The sequence below is a fragment of the Gossypium arboreum genome, chromosome 1 (genome assembly GCF_025698485.1).
Source record: "Gossypium arboreum isolate Shixiya-1 chromosome 1, ASM2569848v2, whole genome shotgun sequence".
In the NCBI taxonomy this organism is placed as follows: domain Eukaryota; kingdom Viridiplantae; phylum Streptophyta; class Magnoliopsida; order Malvales; family Malvaceae; genus Gossypium; species Gossypium arboreum.
This window is the reverse complement of record NC_069070.1, coordinates 95,113,357-95,135,871: the sequence shown is the minus strand read 5'-3', so window position 1 is coordinate 95,135,871 and position 22,515 is coordinate 95,113,357. Positions and strand designations below refer to the sequence as shown.

The 22,515-nt window shown below is 30.6% G+C and overlaps 2 protein-coding genes and 1 long non-coding RNA gene across 5 annotated transcripts; 1 reads left to right on the top strand and 2 right to left on the bottom strand.

The window, feature by feature from the left end:
- The first annotated feature begins 7,275 nt into the window (after nucleotides 1-7,275).
- LOC108480161 (uncharacterized) lies at nucleotides 7,276-12,110 on the top strand. 2 transcript variants are annotated; one of them, XM_017783058.2, is made up of 8 exons: nucleotides 7,276-7,587; nucleotides 7,723-9,101; nucleotides 9,897-10,015; nucleotides 10,194-10,814; nucleotides 10,896-11,202; nucleotides 11,361-11,526; nucleotides 11,593-11,695; nucleotides 11,798-12,110. In XM_017783058.2, exons 2-8 carry the CDS (start codon nucleotides 7,932-7,934, stop codon nucleotides 11,913-11,915), a joined length of 2,604 nt encoding a protein of 867 aa, XP_017638547.2. In that variant the 5' UTR covers nucleotides 7,276-7,587; nucleotides 7,723-7,931; the 3' UTR covers nucleotides 11,916-12,110. The 2 variants fall into 2 exon arrangements, with proteins under 2 accessions (XP_017638547.2, XP_052885401.1); XM_053029441.1 differs by having other exon boundaries at nucleotides 7,311-7,587; nucleotides 11,605-11,695.
- A 569-nt stretch (nucleotides 12,111-12,679) lies between these two features.
- On the bottom strand, nucleotides 12,680-13,890 carry LOC108482072 (non-symbiotic hemoglobin 2). Of its 2 annotated transcripts, XM_017785178.2 has the most exons (5): nucleotides 13,708-13,890; nucleotides 13,460-13,599; nucleotides 13,203-13,317; nucleotides 13,012-13,128; nucleotides 12,680-12,924 (listed from the first exon to the last, which is right to left on the bottom strand). In XM_017785178.2, the coding sequence occupies exons 2-5, from the start codon at nucleotides 13,552-13,554 to the stop codon at nucleotides 12,772-12,774; spliced, it is 480 nt and encodes a 159-aa protein (XP_017640667.1). In that variant the 5' UTR covers nucleotides 13,555-13,599; nucleotides 13,708-13,890; the 3' UTR covers nucleotides 12,680-12,771. The 2 variants fall into 2 exon arrangements, with proteins under 2 accessions (XP_017640667.1, XP_017640666.1); XM_017785177.2 differs by having other exon boundaries at nucleotides 13,460-13,739.
- Nucleotides 13,891-14,971: 1,081 nt separating this feature from the next.
- On the bottom strand, nucleotides 14,972-15,797 carry LOC108481970 (uncharacterized). The gene is made up of 2 exons (XR_001870799.2): nucleotides 15,532-15,797; nucleotides 14,972-15,263 (listed from the first exon to the last, which is right to left on the bottom strand). It is a non-coding gene; the product is annotated as an uncharacterized LOC108481970 (long non-coding RNA).
- Nucleotides 15,798-22,515: the final 6,718 nt, after the last annotated feature.

Sequence of the window (22,515 nt, the reverse complement as noted above, 5' to 3'; positions counted from 1 at the left end):
GGTAAACATTCAATTTATTTCCAAGTCATGTTGGCCAAATGCCTAAACACATATCCTCATTAACCCTGCCAGTCATGTATTCTGGGTAATAACTCATAATCACGAATATACACAATCGTCAGACAAGTTTCATACACATATGTCTTCCATCACATATTTTCAAATATATTACAAAAGTACAAAGTTATTAAGCATGTTCCACATTCTTGTACGAAGTACATCATACTTCAACACAACAAATACTATCATTTCCATATATCTCAGGCTTGTTTCAGTAATAGTTTGTTTTGAATTCATGTTAAACATATATTTTTCATGAATATTAGAAAATATATTAACTCAACACTAGTCAAATTTCCTTGTTCAAATATTTCTCATAATTCGTGTTCATGTAACAGGTATAATTCAAATCAATGTAATTCAAGTACATTTTCATAATAATTCGTTTCATGACCATATTTCCTCATGTTAGGATTTTACCTGCTGAATTTATTTGAAATATCGATGGATAAGCATGTAGTACACTCAAAGTGTACAAATTAGAAATTCTTCAATTCATATTCAGGAGTACCTAATTAGGGCACATAATCAGGAAGCACACTCTCGAGCTTTGTAACGGAAAGCTCACACAGAGCCATTTCGGGAAGCTTATAAAAAGCTTATCGGGAAGCTTATTCGGGCTATATAACGGGAAGCTTATAAGAGCCATAATCGGGAAGTTCACAAAGAACCTTGTCAGGAAGTTCACAAAGAACCATATCAGAAAGCTCCGGATAGCTAATATCGGGAAGTTCGAACGAGCATTTTTATTTGACATTACTACCATACTGTAGATCATAAAATAATATTAAAATAAATTTCCTTTCCAGAATCAGATTTGTGGTCTCGAAACCACTGTTCCTATTTTACCAAAATCGGGCTGTTACAGGATATTAGAAAAGTTATCTTATGTGTAATTTGGGGACTATAACTTTAATATATAAATTTTGCACATTAACCATAATTTCTAATCAACCCATCATTAATTAGAAATTAGTTACTAGAGTATCTACACACATTTCACCTATACTTTTTTTAATAATTAAAGCCCAATAAACTTTAATCAAATTAGATCACTTTTAATTTGGGCTAACCTATTATGATAGTAAATAATAACATGTAATTACTTTTATTATATATGTGGTGTCCATATTTTCTAACAATCTCTCACTTGGACCACATATATTAATTACTCTATAATTATATGTTTATAAAACCTTATGAGCTCAAAACTTTACTTCATATTTAAAAAGGTATTCCGAACAATCCCGTCCATTAATTATGTTGACATATAACCAATGCGACTTTCATTGCATATACCATAACTAAGTTCATCCCTGATCATGTATATTAACACAACCAAATGATATAGATCAAGTATGGATGTGTAGCATAAAAATTTCATGTAATATGATCTAAACATGTCTATTTTCAATTGGTCCTCCTTAAACCTTAATGAGATCAAACCTTACCAAAATCAGAGTGTGAATAAACCAAATAAACTTTATTTCTACAGAAAATAAACTTAATATTTGTAAACTGAAATAACTGAAAAGATGTTTATAACATAAAAGCATTAAAAAGTACAAACTCTCACTAAAACCAAATATCTTTAAATAACGTTACACACATATAAGTAGTGTGCTCATGAAAAACCTTAAGTGGTGGTTTCTTAATAAGTGGATCCACAATCATGAAGTTTGTCTCAATATGCTTTATAGACACCTAACCACTGTGATATTTTACTTTAACAACTAGGAACTTAAAGTCTATGTGTTTTGACTTTGATGTGCTCTTGTTGTTATTGGAATAGAGGACTACCTATTATTGTCACAATTTGCACCTTAGTGACAAAATTTTGCATCAATATTCCATCAAAATCAGATTTTGTATACTTAATGATCTCTAACTTATCTGACCTCCGATATGTGAGTATGTAACTTTTTCTTCTTTAAAGATACCTCATAATCCTCTTGGATGTTATCCAATGGTCCAAACCAATGTTGCTTAAATATCTACCTAACATCCCAACAATGTATACAATATTTGAATGTGTACAAACCTAAACATACATTAGACTCCCCACTCTTGAGACATAGGGAATCTTTTGCATTTCCTTAATCTCAAAATCATTCTTGGGATATTGGTCGAGACTTAACTTATTATTGATAAGTAGTATGTCATTAACATATAAAACCAAATACAAAACCTTACTCCTATTGAACTTGTGGTATATACAATTATCTACTAAATTTATCTCTAAACCAAATGAGATAATCATTTGGTAAAATTTGTAATACTATTAAGGAGAAGTCTGCTTAAGTCCATAGATCAAGTTCTTTAATTTGCAAATCATTAACTTTGCATCATCAAACAAAAAGTTTTCTAGTTGCACCATATAAATGTATGATCAATGTTACCATTAAGAAACCATTAACTTAACATTCATCTAATGAAGTTTAAGGTTAAAATATTCCACTAAAGCCATTCTTGAGGTTGTTGAGTTTTTTCTACTAGAACAATTACCTCATCTTGAATAGGGAGTTGTTCAACATTGTCTTATTAAGGTTCTGGATTCACTTCTTCATCAATGATAGGTATGAGAACCTAAACATTGTAAAAATTGATAGCAGGAATTGAGCTAGAATCCAATTCCTTCTCAAAAGCAATGTCTCTAACCTTATTTCTCCCTCTAAACTCAACATCCTTAAAAAAGTTGCAATTCCCGTATAAAAAATATTCCTAATTGTGGGATCATAAAATTCATAACCTCTAGATCGCTCAGAATAACCAATAAAGTAGTTGCTTACTATTTTTTAGTTTAATTTCTTTTCATGTGGCCTTGCTTCAGGTGGACATCCCAAAATGTGAAAGTGCTTTAGACTAGGCTTTCAATTTGTCCAAAGCTCATAAGGTATTTTTGTATCTGCTTTAGTGAGTATTCTATTCAGAATGTAAGCTACTACATTTAAAGGCACTGGCCAAATGAGCACTTTCAAACTTATCATGTTTCAACCTTTCTTCCTTTTACACGCAATAAGAAATGAGCTCATTTAGTGTCTATTTCTCCTATTGACAGATTTAACTAATTTTAAATTGGTTAAACTGTGCAGGAAATGATAGCAAAACCAAAAGAACAAACAATTCCTCAGAAAGCTCGATTTTAAGTGCCTTAAGTCTTAAGGCAACATAAAACATCTCTATAATGTACTCCATCATGTTTCCTTGACCCTTATACTTCATAAGCATCAAAGAAGTTAGAAGTGATGTCATCTCAACCTTATCGCTTCTAGCAAAACGTTTCTCAATTTCGTCAAGGAAACACTTGTCCTGAGTAACTTTTCAGATTCTGTGCCCCTAAAGGCTTATAAAATACTGTGCTTCATCATCATTAGACTCATGCGATTTGAACGATCTCACCTCTTAAAATCCCTTTTAACATAAGAGGTGCTTTCTGCAGTAAGAGGTTCGTATTGTTCTTCTTTTAGTGTAAGGTCATGTCTATACAACTAAGCACTATAAGTAAGTCCCTTTTCCATTCATTGAAATTAGTCTCATTAAGCATGAGTATATAATTTATATTAGTAGATATTGTGGCAGTAACAAATAAGCTAGCTGAATATAAAACAAAAATAAATATAAACTCACATCAATATTCATAAGTAAATATTAAATTTAGGATAATGGGTGGTAATCCCATTCCAAGATACCAAACACAACATTAATATCAAGTTTTTGGACAATATTATTAACAATAAGTGGTACTTTTGTTGTAGCAATCAAACATTGAAAATAAATTTTGTCAAATAATAAATTAATCTTTGGACTAACATATTACTCATATAAAGTACCTTATGATTGTCACATATTTATCCTTACAGATGTCGTTGAAATTCTGCCAAATATTAACTTACTTTTGGATCAATTAATAAACGCATAAATCATAAAAACATATAATGATCTTTATATTTTAAATAAACTAATCTACAAAAAAAAAGTCACTTTGACGGCATTTTGTTTCAACTAACCTATTTAAAATATTTGACATTCTTAATTAAATCCTAAAGCCAAAATTTGAATTTATTTATTTCAAAATATTTCTCTTAATTTCATCTTTCAACCAAATTAAAAGATAATAGTATATATATATATATATATATATATATATATATATGTATTTATCCCAAAACAACATACAATAATGTTGGCAAATATAATAATATTTGAATAAAAAAACAAACTCACATAAGACTTCAAATTTAAACCAAAATATTTTTTTAACAAAGGTAAACTCTATCTCAAGATATGAAACACTCTATTAAAATATCATCTTTGGACAAAATATTAACTTGTAAGTAATATCTTGGTGTAGTAATCAAACACTAACAATAAGAACATGTCAAAAATAAATCTTCCTTTGGATCGATTTATTACTCACATATAAAACTGAATAATTGTCATATGTTTATTACCACGATTGCACATGTAATATTATTAACCTTCATTTTATTTTAAAACAAAATAATTTCAATATTAGAGGTCACTTTGACAACTTATTATTTCAATTAAGTTATTTTAAAAATATATAAATATACCAATATTTAAATATGAAATTTTCATAACAGTTAAAGGTCAAAACTTTTTATTGCTTTATAATTTCCAAAATAATTCAAAATAAGGTTGTCTAAATAGTGTAATAAAAAACTGAAAACCTTAATATTTAACTGATTTTTTGTTGCAAAACCATATCTGTCAAAATCAAACAAAAATAATGTAGTGATTTAAAGCCAAATAATTAACAAGTATATGTATTCATAATTTTAGCATAGACAAAACACCAAAACAATTCACTTGAGATACCATGTAAATCCAAAATTGTATTTACGATTAAATAGAGACTTACATAAATACTTAAAAAATATTTTCAAGCCAATAAATCTCAAAAACAAAATATAAAAGTATAATAAATATTAAAAACTCGTATCTTAAATCTATAATTTTCCTTGCACCCAATTATTCTACTCAACTCTACTAGAGTATTGTATGAGGAAAAAAATATCTTAATCACCAAATCAATTAATACATCCAAAGTATATATTGATTTAAGCCTATGAATTAATGGTTTTCGATCGACGTAAACTTCAATTTACCCAAAATAATTCTTGTGGATTCCACTAAAGCAATTCATACCAAACCAATAACAGTCAAAGATTTCGATCCATACTTATAAACCCAAAGTTTTAATCCAATAATAAAACCCCCAAAAAATTCAATATGAATCTCAAACATTAATATACATAATCGAAAATTAAAATATTAAAAAAAATTAATCTAAAAATAATAGAGAATCAATTCGTTCTCAATGATTCAACATGACAAGGTTCGGATGTCATTTGCTAGAACCGTAAAATAATATCTAATATAAAACTTAACAAACCATAAACTAGGATTTGTCATGTCAAATCATTAAGAATAAATCAAGAACAAAATTAGACGCGAAAGTTTACCTGAATTCATCGTTTTTTTGAAATTTACAGATTTTGCAGTTTTGATCTTCCAAATTAGCATATAAGTAATTTAGAGAATGTGACTCTCTCTTTTCTAAAGATGAGATATTAAAAAAGTTATCGTATGTGTAATTTAGGGATCATAACTCTAATATATAACTTTTGCACACTAACCTTAATTTCTAATCAACCCATCATTAAATAGAAATTAGTTGCTAGAGTATCTACACATATTTGACTCATACTTTATTTAATAATTAAAGCCTAGTAAACCTTAATAAAATTAAATCACTTTTAATTTGAGCTAACATATTATGATAATGAATAATAACATATAATTATGCTTATTATTTATATGATAGTAGATTTATTTCGTAATTTATATCTTAAATTTTGTGGTTGAAATAACTCAACTTTTTTTTTCATTCAACTTGCTATTGAATAATCCTTATAAATATTATTTCTCTTTGTTTCTTTGAAAATCAATTTTAATATTTTCTTATTGATGTTTTTCTATTGAAAAAAAACATAATGAGTAAATCTGTTAAAAAGAAGTCTACTTTTATACAAACTAATTAGGTCAAAACTTTTATACAAAGCTAAATTACTAACTTGTTCCTAGGAAAATAAAACACTACTTTTAGGTTTTCTTATTTAAGAGCATTTAAAGGTAAATAATGGAAGTGGAGAGAGGGTATTGTAGACGAATTTTGAATGAATAGTAAAATAAACATTAAAAACCAAATCATGAATAGTAAAAATGTGGAATTTCAAAAGAATAATTAAATTATATATTGCTACACATTTAATTTTATACCAAAGGTTGAAAAATAATGTAATTATGACATAAAAAGTGGTGGACCAACATGCTTAATCTTGCCCCACTTCTCTTCCAATACACACAATAAGAAAGTGACAAATACTTTATTGCCTTTACTATTAGTATTATTTAGGACTAAAGCATATATATATATTTTTAAATCTGTGTGGCAAAAATATTTTGAAATTTACCCAATTTTAGATTATTAATTGAAAATTTTGGATTATTTTATTAAATAAATATTATTATATTTTTTTCTTTAATTATTTTATATTTTAATTCATGAACACAAAATATATTTATATAAGTGCGTTATAATTTAAATACATAAATAGATCATATCACAAGTTTAATTGGAGAATAGGTAAAAAGAAAAATAAATTAAATTAAGTTAATTTAAATTTGAACTTGAAAATATTTTAAAATCGACTATGATTTAGTTTGAAACATGATATATTTAAACTTATATATTTTTTTGTATACATATAATTAGTGTTATTTATTGATCAAATAGATCGATTGATTGACATATTGAACAAGTTTTATAAAATTATTATTTTGATAAATTTATTTAATTATATTTCAACCAATGATCCTTAGTAAACTAGTAATTGTTTTAAGAAAATTTGTAATAATTATTATACTATTTTTGAGAGACGAATTATTATTATTATTTTATACAAAAATAAAAAATAGAGTGGGGGTTGGGGTGTGATTGAGCATGAAAAAGAAGAGTGAGTGAGTGAGGTGAGTGGGTGACCGAGTCTTTTCCAAAAAATTGATGACGTGTCCTTCACAAAAATGTAGAATTTCTTAAAAAAGCCAAATTTATTATTACGTGTAAGTCTGTTGTAAATCGGCGCGCCTCTTTTTTCCCCTTAAAAAGTTAGTAATTTTATTTATAGAAATAAATAAAAACCACTAAAAGCAATAAAATTGAAAAAATAGAGATAAAAATAAGTTTTCTCTCTCTTTCTTGTAATAATTATTATAAATTTCTCACATCATTCTCTTCCTTTGATCTCTCCCCCTCCTTTTCTTTCGTTCTTTCTTTTTTTTTTTTTAAAACAATTTTTCTATCCAAACAAACAAGATTTCTGTTTTTTGCAGTTTCCTGTTTTTCAATTTTGAGGGAAACAATTTTCCCACATTTTTAATACACGAAAAAGAGCGAAAGAAACTTCGGGTTTTTTTTTCTTTTCCTATTGTAATACATCACTGGTACGTCTCCATTTTCACCAGAATATTTCTTCATTTTCTACGAATTTCGATTAAAATCTTTTATTATTATTATTATTATTATTATTATTCATTTCTTTTGATCCCTTTTTTTGGTTTTTTTTTAATTGTTGTCAGGTTAAGAAATGAATGGGAGCTATTTTCGTATCCAATTCTAGGGCGTAGGGCATTGTTTTTTTTTTTGGATGAATTCTGTAAGCCAAATTAGAGTTTGGTTTTGTAATATTTGATATAATGATCTAAATTTTGTGATCTTATTGGGTACTAAGGGGAATGAGGCAAATTTGCTTCATGGAAAAGAATTAGGTGTACAAGTGGGGAAAAAAATGACAGATTTTCAAGCTCTACAGCAAAAACCAGACTCCTCAAATGATGCCACGGCTGAATTTGAAAGGGGTTTGGAGGAATTAATGAGAGGGCATTTAGATGATTGTATGTCATTTGCATCATGTAGTTCTAATAGGAATCCTGATGATGAAGATGACGAGGGTGATCAGCTTATTAGGAGGAGAAGAAGGTCTGATCTCGAAGGCGATGATTTGGCCGAATCCTCCGCCGCTAGAAGGCGGCATTCTAGGATTTTGAGTAGGTGGGCTGCTAGGCAGGCTCAGGAAATGATAACCACGATTGAGAGGAGGAATAGGGAGTCTGAATTGATGGCTTTAGCTGGTTTACATACTGTTTCCACGCTCGACTCTTCGTTCTTGCGAGAGTCACCCTCGGCTAATTCGAGGCGACAAGGAGGGACTGTCGAGAGGCCTAATACTCGGGCTTCTTCGATTTTGCAAATGTGGAGGGAGTTGGAGGATGAGCATATGTTGAATAGGGCACGTGAGAGGGTGAGGGAAAGGTTGAGGCAGCAAAGGAATGCTGATGGCAATACAACTATATCGAGTACGACGTTGTCTGAGAGTCATGAGAGTGAGAATCATGGTAGTGTTGTTGATGCAAGTGAGAGTGAGAATGAGTATGGAACATGGTCGAATGAGCAGGGTGTGTCGCAGAATGAAGTTGGGGATAATAACGGGTCTAGTAGGGAGCAATCTCCTGATCTCGGTGAAGTCGAGAGGGAGAGGGTGAGGCAGATCGTTCGGGGATGGATGGAGAGTGGGATTAGTGATCATTCGTCATCACGTGTATCCCGTGTTGGTGGCCCTAGAGCTGAATGGCTTGGTGAAACAGAGCGTGAGAGAGTTAGAATTGTCCGGGAGTGGGTGCAAATGACGAGTCAACAGCGAGGAGTTCGTGGTGGACGAAGGGAAGATCATCAGGCAGCAGCTACAGTTGGCACACAAGTCAATCAACCTCGTGAAGGCTCAGTTGCTGACCATGATGAAGGCCAACCAGAGCATATTCGGAGGGACTTGCTGAGGTTGCGGGGACGACAAGCTGTTATTGACTTGCTTATGAGGATTGAAAGAGAGAGACAGAGGGAACTTCAGTCTCTATTGGAACACCGTGCTGTATCTGATTTTGCTCATCGAAACCGCATTCAGGTATATGTTTAATATTTATTTTACCTTAGCTAATCTGCGCAATATGTCTCTAACATGCTGGAGGGGCAAATTTTATTTTTTTACTAATATTGTGCTATATGCTTTTGCTTGAGTCATGTATTTCATATATTTGGTTGTAATAAAAGGACTATAGGTTGTTCTCTACTTGCATGGATGGTAGTTCCATTGTTATAGCAAGGTTTTGAATCCACTAGTATTATACTTTCATGTAAGATTGGCTTGTTTCAATAATAACGTACTTAAGGCATTCTACGGTAAGTTGAGCCATTCTACTGGTGGAAGATAAGCCTCTTTGATTGACTGAACACTTTGCTGGACTTAATATATGGTTTTGTCAATGTTATATAATTCTAACCTTCAATGATGCTCTAGGTTGACTTAACATATTGTCATATGTATAACTTATTTTTCTTCTTTCTATTTTTTTAAATAAAAAATTCTTCATAAATACATTTTACTTCAGTTTCCACTATTTTTTCTTTCTCTGCATCTGCCTGTTTGGAATTAAGATGCCGAAATTTTCATGCCCGGCTGGAAATTGGAAGTCCATCGTTGTAGAAGAATAAAACTTGCTATATATGTTTTATTCTATAGTAAAACATTATGATGTTGGAATTATCTTTTATGGGTTACACATGGACTGTTCTGGAATCACATATCTTGATGTTATTGTATTTTTTTGGTTTTGCCCAATGAAAGTTCTTTTGTATCTGGGCTTTTTTTTTTTTTTGCATGGGTGGCTATTCTTAACTACCAATACATTTAACTTTGCAGTCCCTACTCAGAGGTAGATTCTTACGAAATGAAAGACCTGTTGAAGAAGAGAGGCCGCCTTCAATGGCAGCGAGTGAATTGATTCAATTAAGACAACGACACACTGTATCTGGTTTGAGGTATGATTGTTGTCATTCATGCTCAGGTTACAAATTTTTTGAACAGCTTTTCTCTGTTGTACTAAATATTTTGGTATGGCTTGAAAATTTCCTTGTAATGCCGCTTTCAGCTCCTTTGAGCATGAAGCTCTCATGGTTTCCATTGATTTGTTTAACAGTTAATTCTTTTCTTATTCAGGGAAGGGTTCCGTAACAGATTAGAAACCATTTTCCGTGGTCAAGCAAGCAGCAATCCTGAAACCACGTCTAGCAATGTCATAGATGATTCTAGAAACGAACTTTCTCAATCAAACACATTACAGGATGCACAACATGAACGAAGTGAACATACACAACCTAGGAGTTCAGAAAGTGACGTCTCACGGTCACAAACAGGAGATATGGTTAGCACCATGGCTGCTGAGAGCATTAGTTGGCAAGGAAATGCTAATCAAGGTGGGAATTGGCAGGATCATACAACCAATGATGAACAAGGAAATTGGCAACAGCCACCGTATGGTCAGTTCAATGAATGGAGAGAAGGCAATGCAGAAGAACTGGATACAAATTGGCAAGAAGGTTCAGTTCGCGAGTATCGTCAAGAAAATCCTGGAAATGTAAATGGGGAAGAAAGTCATTCACAGGGTGCCCAAAGGGTTTGGCGTGAGGATGGCTCTCGGGAAGCTGTTGATAATTGGTCAGAAGGGCCTTCTGGTCCTCCAAGACCACGTCGTTCAATCCCAGTTAGAAGGTTCAATAGATTTCATCCACCTGAAGATGATAATGTGTATAGTATGGAACTTAGAGAGCTTCTGAGCAGGTAACCCTCGCATGGTTTTCTTTACTCTTAAAAGAAAAATATTGCGACTTCTTTGATTTTTTATATAAATTTAATTTGCAGGAGAAGTGTCTCTAATCTTCTTCGAAGTGGTTTCCGGGAAAGTCTAGACCAATTAATACATTCTTATGTGGAAAGACAAGGCCGTTCTCCCATTGATTGGGATCTGCATAGAAACTTGCCAACTCCAGCCTCACCAGAACGTGATCAAGAGCAGCAGAGGGATGAAATAAATGATGACCAGAACAATGCTATCAGCAGACCGTCACTGGTGTTACCTTCTCCTCCTGTACCACCACCACAACCGTTATGGCATCAAGATTTACATCACACTAGCTGGTCTCGGCACAGCATGCATAGATCAGAAATTGTGAGCCATCCTTTTATCTGTTCAATGCCATACTATCGAATCATTTCCATTCTGTTATCTCTGTTGCTGAATATCATAAAGAAATAGGCCCAGAATCTTACTTGTTACTATGCATGCATCTTTTAAGTTAATTATAAGGCTCTACTTATTTTGAGCAGGAATGGGAGATGGTTAATGATCTTAGAGCCGATATGGCAAGGCTTCAGCAGGGCATGAGCCACATGCAGAGGATGTTGGAAGCCTGCATGGATATGCAGCTTGAGTTACAGCGATCCGTCAGGCAGGAAGTCTCAGCAGCATTGAACAGATCAGTTGGTGAAAAAGGTTTGTAAATCCTCCCAACGTTTTTCTCTTTAAAAATAATTATTTCGGACTAACTTTTTATTACAGTTCTGAGTGTAGAAACATCGGAGGACGGATCTAAATGGGGTCATGTGAGGAAAGGAACCTGCTGTGTTTGTTGCGATAGCCATATCGATTCACTTTTGTACAGGTTTATACCTTGTCGACTTTTTCTTTTCATAAAATCATTATATTTTCGGACTAACACCGGAGTATGCGCATATGCTGATGATGCATATTGATGGGATTGCAGATGCGGACACATGTGCACGTGTTCAAAATGCGCGAACGAGTTGGTACGAGGGGGAGGAAAATGCCCATTGTGTCGAGCACCGATTGTGGAGGTAATCCGAGCATACTCGATATTGTAAAGAGGAGAGGAATAAGTAAGAGTAAAGAGAAAGAGAGAAGCCAATGTGAGATTATGTAGAGGAGGGGGCTCCATCCCAATTAGAAAGGGTGTATGTTTAAATATGTGGAACACTATGCTTTTTTGTATAATTGGAATAACAATTGGCATATCAATTATTATTCATTCTTCTTTATCATTCTTACGTAAATAAAAATGTCACTCTTTTTTTTTTTTTCTTCTCCTTTCCGTGATGGTTCAGTTTTGGGGATAAAAGAGAAAATTAATTAAAGTTGGTTTTACTTTTCGGAATTTTGAGTTTACTTTTTGAAGCTTTGATGTCACTTTATTTATGACATGGCAATTTTAGTGTGTATTTTTTATTCAAATTTAGCTGACAAATTTTAACCCTAAAATGAAAGGATTAAAATTCAAGAGCATAGCATCTTTTAACCGAAAATTAGTTGAATATATTTAATTTAAAATAAAAATGAAAATTATTGTAAAATTTACATCTTATTTTAACAAATTTTTATTTTAAATTTAATTATACATATGTAATATATTAATATAAAATGATACTAATTTAATAATATTGTTAATGATTTATATAAATCAAATCAAATTAAAATTTTATGTGATAATGTCATATAGTTTTAATATTTATTCAACTTAATTTCACTCAATATTACAAGTTGTTTTAAATCTCTCTCCTTCTATAATGTATTTTTATTAAGTTTTTAACCTTTTTTAAGGAAAAAAACAGAAAATAAGGCAAAATAATGATTGAAAAACAAAATAGTCTTTATTACTAAAATTTATTCATTAAAATTGTGAAAATATTGGCAAACAACAATAAAATTGAAGTAAAAGAGTAATTAAGCAGTTTCATCATGATGGTTCTTCATCTCAGCCTTTATAGCTTCAGCCAATTGATCATAAGCTTCACCCCAAGCATTCTTCATCTCTTCATTCCATTTCTCTTCTCCAATTGCTTCTTCAATTGTCCTTATGAGTGCCTCTTTCACCACCTGCATTAACATTATTCCTCAAAATTTTTTTAATTAACCACTGCATCCAAATCAAATTTATTATTAAAAAATAAAATAAAAATGTACCTCGAAATGGGGGTCTTTGACACCACTCTTGACATGGACAGTGCCCAAATACTTCAAAGTAGTATCAGCCACTACCACTTCCCCTTTCTCTCTCAGTTGTATGGCTGACTCACATGTCTTCAACAACAATTGTTTAAGTATTTTAATTTAAGTAGGGATATATATGCAATGAATAAAATAAAAGGACTGACCATCTTGAAAACCTTGACAGCATGAGCTTTGAGCTTTGGATTATTTTGAGGAATCTCCTCTGACTCCCTCAAGAAACTGAACATGTTCTTCGCACCTGGTGCTATCTCCAATATCCTAAACAACACTCTCAATTTAATCAATACTCAGTGGAAGAGAAATTCTCTTAAAAGACACAGCCTCACTCGTTTGGCCGACACTGACCACTGTTGGGTCCGAACGAAGAATTCATAAAAAAGGAAAGAATTAAAGGTCTTACAGTGAAAAGAAACGCAAGCTGAAGTGAGGAATATCTTGCTTCAAAACCTCCCATGATTCTTTCACCAACCCTTCTTGCTTCTCTGTGAAACCCATCTCTGATTTTCTTCTTCTCAATGATAACCAGGGAGTGGTGGAGCTCTATAAGAAAAGAGAAAACTAGTGTGGGAATCTTGAAGAAATAAATAATATTAATGACAAACGCAAACTCAGAAATTTAACTGCTGCTTTCCTTTATTAATATAATACCAATACAGCTAAGCTTTATTTGTCTTCTTAGACGTGCATTGATGATTGTGTAAAAGATGGCTCCTTATTTTCCAGAAATTTAAAAAAGGATGTTATTATTCACAAAAAATCATTTTGATTTCATTTGGTTGAATTTTGACAGAAAAATCTCCCAAGTTGTAACCTGTCCAGATATTTTCTATCATTACAAAATAATTCATGCTTACACCATACAAAATTAAATTACTATTCAAATGATTAATATTTTAGTAATTCAATCATTTAGTCTATTTATATATATATCTTGCATATCAAATTAGATGTATATTTAAAAATTCTAACTATTTATTTTATATATAAAATTCACCTCTTGAATATATATATATATATATATCAACTATTTTTAGATTAATATAATACGGATATCAGATGAGTTCAAAAATTTGAATGCATGACAAGTACAATTATATTAATAAATTTAATGATTAAATCGTTAAAACATTAATCATATAAATAATTATAAAAATGTGTAAAATTACTCTAATTTTTACTGAATTTTTCCCAATATATATTATTTTATGTAAAACATAACAATATTTCATTCAATGTACCAGTTGAGATAAACATCTACCTAATCATTAATTAACGGTGTATTAGAGATACTGAAGAAACAATAATCCAAGATTGATAGCATAAGCACCATGATTTTATTTATTTATTTTTATAAAAATCAAACAAATGAACAAAAAACCACTTATTACGAATCTCATGCTCCTCACCTTCCCAAAAATAATTTATATTTTTGTATTTAAAAATCACTAAATAAATTTTTTATGCATATTTATAAATTTTACTTTTTTCTGGGCGCATGGCTAACGTCAACTTTGAGAAATTTCCAAAAATTCACTTGTTTTTCAATCAAATTCCAGTTTTTCATTTAAACATTTTTGTAGAATAATCTTGAATGGAATTTTTGTTAGTACGTAACTTAATTGAAATGGTAAATTTAAGCATGATGGATTTTCTTTTTTGATAATAGGTTTGTGATCTCCTTCAATTGATAGCTTTTTGTTTTCTGATTTTGGCTTTCCTCCTTTCAATTTAGGGAAGGAAAGCCTTGTTGTTACGAATTGATGAAAGAAAAATAGTGGGCAAATGTCACCTCAAATGCAGAGCTGAAGGTTGTGCAACTATTACAACGACATTTTAAATGGGGCCCACAAGTTGAAGGTAAGCATCCTATTATCCATGGGTTAAACTATGACTGATGGGAGGCACACCAAGGTTTTTATAAACCCCATTGATGAGAGTAGAGATTGTAAGGCCCAAATTTTGCCTGGCCCGTACACATACAAAACAATAAAATAAAAAAATACAACAGTCCAAATCAAGGCCCAATAAAATAAAAATACAAAGGCCAGATAGGCCCAAAGCATTGGGGTTTTTAGAGACCCTAGGTCTCCTTTTGCTTCACGCCGCGGCCTTCACCAGCAGCCTCCACACACGCCCTTCGCACGATCCCCAACTACGCGTTGCCTACCCCACGTCTGTGCGCTCCGTTTTCATGGCTTCACGACCTGCAACATGGGCAAAATAGCAGAAATCGCTTGTATATTGGCTATAAAGCCTTCGGTTTTTAATTGTAAAGGGGGGGAATACAAATACAAGACAGATATAAAGAAAATAGAGAACAGAATCTGAATTTTCCATATGCAGAGCAATTTTTCAATTAAATGAGAACGATTTTTTCTTCTTTTCAAAAGGTGATTTGCTATTTTGATTTTACTATTTAAGTTTTTTTACAACAAAAGAAATGGAAAAAGAAAACAAAAGGGACGAAGGTACCTGATTGTGGCTTCTCCTGTAGCCGTTCTTCATGATCAAGGCGGATTAGCAGCAGGGGGCTGATCCATTTGTGCCCTGGCAGAGGAAGAAAGGAGAAGACCCTTTGTTCCTTTTGATTTTGGAACAGAGAACTTTGGGGAAGGGATTGAGGTTTTGTTGCGGTAAAAGGAAAAATGGCAGATTGCCATTCATTCTTTTAGTTTTAGTAATAAATAAAACGGCGTCGTTTATAGCTTTGGACCGAATAGTCCATTTGCGCGTTAGCCCCTGTCGCATTTCTATTTGTTTTAATTTAGTTTTTTTATATATTTTTAATTTTCCCTTCAAATTTCCTTTATGTTGCATTTGAGTCCTCTCAAAAACGCTGCATTTTGAGGGCATGGATTAATTTCTTAATTGATCCCTGTGATTTTATGCGCATTATAATTTGGCCATTGTGCGCATGTTCCTTGTTTTGTCCCTTAATTTTTATTTTTCTTCTGATTTAATCTCTAGCTTATTGGTTTTTTTTTATATTGGGCATTTATTTATCCATTTTAATATTTTATATTTTAAAAATTGTTTTATTTTGTAATTTTTATTTTAAATTTTCTTATATACGATTTACTTCTTTTAAAAATCCTATTTTTACTATATATTTATTTTTTTAAAACACTATTATTCCTTATTTTTATATATTACCTTATTTTTATGTGCATTATAAGTTGTTAATAAACAAACTTTGCTTTATTTTTTATGATCATTAAAATTATATTATATAAATTGTAATTCATATGTATTCTTTAGCATATTTTTATATGATGGTTTTATAATCAATTTATACTTTTTAGGTATGTATATTATTCGCTTTAAAATTTAGCTTAGGCATACGTTGCAACTTTTTTTTATATACATAATTGATGTTATATTTTTACTTATTTTAATTTTAGCCTTAATGTTAAATTTCAGCTTATAATGTTGGTTTTGAAATTCATTTTATGATGAACTTGATATTTATGCATTGATGTTTATGTATTGTTTGTTTGTCTATTGTTGTTTTTATGTGTTTTAATTTTCATATGTGTACCTCTGAATTATTGTCTATAAATGGTGAGTTATATTAACCATGTACATGTTTCATATTAGTTTCCTTGTTCTTAAGTTCTGTGTATATTTATAATTGGGATTATCAACTTGTTTATTTTAAATCGTTCATTTCATTTTTATTATTATTCCAAATAAATTGAATAAATGTGCTCCAACGTTTTTATAACCACTCGCGTTTCAAAAAAAACCCTCAAACATAGGGAAATATTTCGTGTTTGGGAGTTTGAGAAATCGTGCCCTACCGTGCTGGGTTTCGATTTTTTGTTCAATTGAATAACTGAATATCCTTGTGAAATTTCATTCATGTTTTCTTAAATTAAAATGAGGCAATATTTTGTGTTTGGAAATTCGAGAAATTGTGCCTTACCGTGCTGGGTTTCGATTTTTCGTTGGGCCAAATAACGGGATACCCTTTTAAGATTTCGTTGCGTGTTTTGGAAATCGTGAGGTGATCTCAGTTTTTGGAGGCTTAAAATATCGTGTCCTAACGTGTTGGATGTGGTATTTTATTCCTTAGGAATGAGTGAATCTTAAAATCCAATTCGAGTTGTTCACTTTTTTAAAGGAATCGCATTTTAACCTTGTTCCAAATTTTTGACATTAAGGGCATAAATTGATCAATACGGCACCAATTTTGGGGCGTTGCGGGAGTGCTAATCCTTCTTCACGCGTAATCGACTCTCGAATCCGTTTTCTAATTTTTCGTAGACCAAAAACGTTGTTTTAATAAACCAAAATGCTTTATTAAAATGATCAATCACAGGTGACCCGATCACACCTAAACAAAAAGAATTGGTGGCGACTCCATACCTCACTTTTTAAGTCGATCCCGTTTTTTTTTCAAAATAAAAAATGGTTTCGATAGAGATCTTTTAATTACTTTGATTAATGGTAATAAGATTTTCAAACTAGCTACAACTAAAAGCTTTGAACATAATCTTAAATGATATACATCATTAGGAATTCATCCACATCTCCAATTGCATTTTTGCTCATTAGGTTTGGATTATTCTTGAAATCATATTTGAGAGAACTACAAGTGTAAAACAGTAAAAACTCTATATGTTGATAACCAGGTTTGAGAATGACAAAAAGAAAAAGAATTTGTTTTAGATTTCTATGTTAAATTGTGTGACATTTCTAACTAAGCTTCTTCTTTTGGTGAAGAGTACTCAAATGCAAAACTAGTGTGCAAAATTTTAAGATCTCCCCCAAAAGATTCTCTATCAAGGTGATAGATATAGAACAAGTCAATGACATCAATACTATGAGATAAATAAGCTTATTGAGTCTTTGCAAAAGTTTGGAATAAACTTTGGACAAACATAAAAGGGATAGAATCACATCAGAAAAAAAAATTGATTTGCAAGTTGCTTCTTTAATTGCAACTGATGAAGAAAACTAGCCATTCTCACAAAAAGGAAAAAAGCTATCTAGGAAAAACAAACGGAGTAACATATTTTTGAAAAGTGTAGGATATAGTGGATTGGAGATTTTTAGACTTCTTGATGAAACGTATGGGTGTTAGGGATAGATGTCGGAAATGGATATGGAATCGTGTTTCGTCTGCATCAATTTCGATATTAATATGACAGAAAATTGTTGGGTAACTATTACACATATACCAAAATTTTCTTGCCTCACATGGATGGTCATTTTAGACGAACTCCCTATAAAAGACAGGTTGGTTAGAAGAGGCGTGAATATTGATAGCCAATGTTTGCTATGTCATGGGAACATAGAGACGAGAGATCATCTCTTTGCAGACTGTTCTTTTGCCAAGAAGGTCTGGGAACAAATTTTGGGCTTTTGCAACATTCGAAGAGCTATGCAGGGTTTGCGACATGAATTTTAGTGAGTTTCTATGAAACATGGATACAGACATGCAATACGGGTATGATACAAGGACACAATAATTTTTTAAAAATGAGGACAGGAATACGGCATGATACGGAAATAAAAAATATATTTAATATTTATATATATATTTTATGTTAAAATACTTAATGTAAACGAAATTATTGATATTTTTCATTAGAAAGATCTAAAACTTTATATTCAACTCAGTATTTTAAATTAATTTACAAATAGCCTAAGATAAGACCTTGGGCTGCCCACAATAATAAACAGAAATTAAATCCAGCCCAGTATTTTAAATTAATTACAAATAGCCCAAAATATGACCTTGGACTGCTTCAAATTTATCTGAGAAAAAAAAAAAAACCCTTTCATTTCCTTTCACAAAAACTCTTAAAACTTTCAAGCTTCAAAAAACCATTCATTTCCTTTCACTCTCAACTATGGTTTTTCAATCTGGGGCTTCTATCCATTGTGACAGTGTTGGGATCGCGTTTGTTTTTAGACACCCGTATCGTGATCATGTCTGTTCTTTTGTTTTTTTGACGTATTCCAGAGTGTCCCGTACATATCCGGACGTTTTTGACGAGTGTCCATATCAAACACACGTACAACATTGCTACGAGGAGGAATAAGCCGTATCCGTGCTTCCTAAGTAGTTTTGTGAGAAACTCAAGGCTAAATCCCTCGTTACTTTATTCTTAAAGCTAGCATGGAATGCAATTATCTACCATATTTAGAGAGAGAGAGAGAGAAGTAGAAGACAACTCAAGGGACTCGATACCGGTGCAATGGATGTAGTCAACAATCAACATGAGAGAGGATCGATAATAATTTCCTTTTTAAAGTTTAGAATATACTATAATGGACATGAGATGTATAAGCCAATGGTGTAAGTAGTTATCATGTAGTAGTATATACTGCCAATGGTGTAAGTAGTTATCATGTATTAGTATATACTGCTTTCTTTGGAGAATCCAACTTATCCCCCACCAAAAAAAATGCCATCTAAACAACGTCAGCAGCAAAATAGGATGAAAAATTAAAATTTTTAAATAAAAAAAAATCAAGGGCTCAATAATTCAAAGTTAAAGTATAAAGATTAAATTTTAAAAGAGTTTGAACAATTTATATTATATTTAAACCATTAAATAGCGTATTAATTTTTCTAAAAGAATTTAAATAACCTACCAATAAAAGAATACCCGTATGGTTTCTAAAGATTTGCATTAAATTAATTATTTGTTTAAGTCATATTATAAAATAAAAATTGAATATTTAAAATGTTTTATGTCTCCGTACATTTCGTTAGCGGTGGATTTTGGCATTAAGATTGGGTAATTAAAGTTTTCAAAAATTAAATAATATTTAAAAATTTTGGTAAATTTATTAAAATTAAAAAAAGTTAAAATTTTGAAGGACTTAAATGAAAATTTTCAAAAATATGTTTTTTTGGGAGCAGACGGGGACTAGGCCCAAATTACCATCTGTCATTACACTTTGTACATTTGAATTTTGATTTCCATATATTTATTTTCAAGAATTTAGTCTTTCTATTTTTCAAATTTAAAAATTCTAACCAGTTGTTATCACCATTAAAATTTTTTTGTTAGATTTACGAGGGTGACAATCACAATTTTTTTTTTAAAAAAATATTTGATAGTGACGTAACAAAAAACATGGTTGAAAATACTTGTGTGGTTTTTTTTTTTTAAATACCCATTTGAACTCGTCATAATAAAATAAATTTTTTGTTGGAATAATGCTCGTAAAAAACCGACATCAACATTGTAATTGAAATAGTTAACAATATTAATAATTTAGACTAACTAATGATATAATAAAAGTAGATAGACCAAGTTATATTAAAACTTAAAGTATATGGATTAAATTTAAGTTTCAACATAGTGTAGGGGTCAAAACTAAAATTTGACCATTGTCTTATAATGTAAATTAAAAAAAAAGGCAAATGCAAAAGATGTGTTAGTCTTTAGGACCATTAAGGCATTACAATTAAATATAATCGCATAACATTTTAATCGAAAAGTTATCAATATTAACTATTTGGACTAACTAATAAAATTATAAAAATATGGGTAAACTACAAAACTAGTCACTTTTGTTTGCCTCATGTTACATTTTAGTCACTTATGTTTGAAATGTTACGTTTTAGTTACTTATATTATTATTTTGTTACGAAGTGATCACTCTTCCGTTAAGTTTTGTTATCTCCCTAACGGTAATCTTACGTGGCAGTCCAACTAGATATTACTGAATCTGCTAATATATTTACGCATGTATCACATTACAAAAACAAAATTTTAAATACTTATACCTAATAAAACATGAATCTCATTACAATAATAGTTATTTTCCAAATAACATATTGTTTTATAATTTTATTTCTTATTTAATATTTTAATTTAATTTTAATAATGCATACTTTATCCGGATGAAGTATGTATTAGCGATTCAGTAATATCTAGTTGGATTGCCACGTATGATTACCGTTAGGGAGATAACAGAACTTAACGGAAGAGTGATCACTTCGTAGCAAAATAATAACATAAGTGACTAAAACGTAACATTTTAAACATAAGTGACTAAAATGTAACATGAGGCAAACAAAAGTGACTATTTTATAATTTACCCTAAAAATATATAGACCAAATTATGTCGAAATTAAAGTATATAAATTAAATATTAAATTTAAGCACAATAGAAGGACTAAAAATGAAATTTGACATTTTACTATAAAGAGAAAAAGAGAATCATATATCTGCAATCAAAAGGAAGGCACTAAATCTCAAATGTTAATAGTTGTGGGATCAAAATTGATATTTTACAATTATCTTATAATAGGAAAAAAATGCAATTAGCTCTAAGGACCATCCTTTTATATATATAATTAGTATGATCTACCTATGTTTTATGTTGGGTTGATTATTTATTTATGTCAAATTATTGAGTAAAAATTTGAATATTAAAATATACTCTAAGTCCTATACAGTTCTTACATTTTGAATTTAATCTCCCTACTTTTATTTTCAAGAATTTAGCCCATTTGCTTTTCTAATCTACCATCTCGCTTTTAAATTATACATAACCATGAAATAAATTAATCAAAAGTTAAAAATATTAACTATTTGGACTAATTAATAAAATTATAAAAATAAAGACTAAATTTTGTTAGAAATTAAAGTAAAAGGATTAAATCTCAATTTTAAACATATTAGAGGAACCAAAATGAAATCTAATCATTTTTCTATAATGCAAAGAAAAAGAAAAATGCTTAAAATTTAAAGATTAAAATATGCTCTTAGTGTCTATAAAATTCATACATTTGGAATTTAGTCCCCCCACTTTTATTTTCAAGAATCTAGTCCCTCTACTTTTTTATCACCGTTAAAACCCTTCTATTAAATCCACGTGTCACATCCCAAAACTCAAGTTAGTAGAATCAAGTTAGTGGACTAGATATCTGATTCGGAATCCGAAATTAGGATCGTAGTAATTAAATAAAAATATTATAAAAATAATTGGGACTAAAATTTAGGTTAGGGAATTAAAATTAGGTATCCCAAAATTGATTTGCTTGAAACAGATTTAAAAGAACAAAATCAGATTTAAAAATAATTGAAGATATAGGTTTTAATTTGAAATAAGAACTGATTTGAAAAAGGGTAAAAATTGAAAGTTTTTATTCCCAAAATTTAAAAATCAGTTTTTCCTCCCCTTACCTATTTAAACCAATGAATGTCCCTTCCCTCCTTCACATTTTCCATTTGAAAATTTTTCTAAACATCAAACCTAAGCTTTTTCTCTCAAATTGGCTAAACTACACTGATTTTCCTACCTTCCAAACACTAAATCATCCTCCAATTTTAAAGAAAATTCATGTTTTCTTCATCAATTTCTTCATTTTTATTCAAAGTTTTTTCACCAAATTAGATCTATACTTTGTTTTCCTTCTCAAATTGAGGTAATATTTTTATTCTTATTGTTAAATCTAACCTTCTTGTTTTTATAATTCGAGATTTG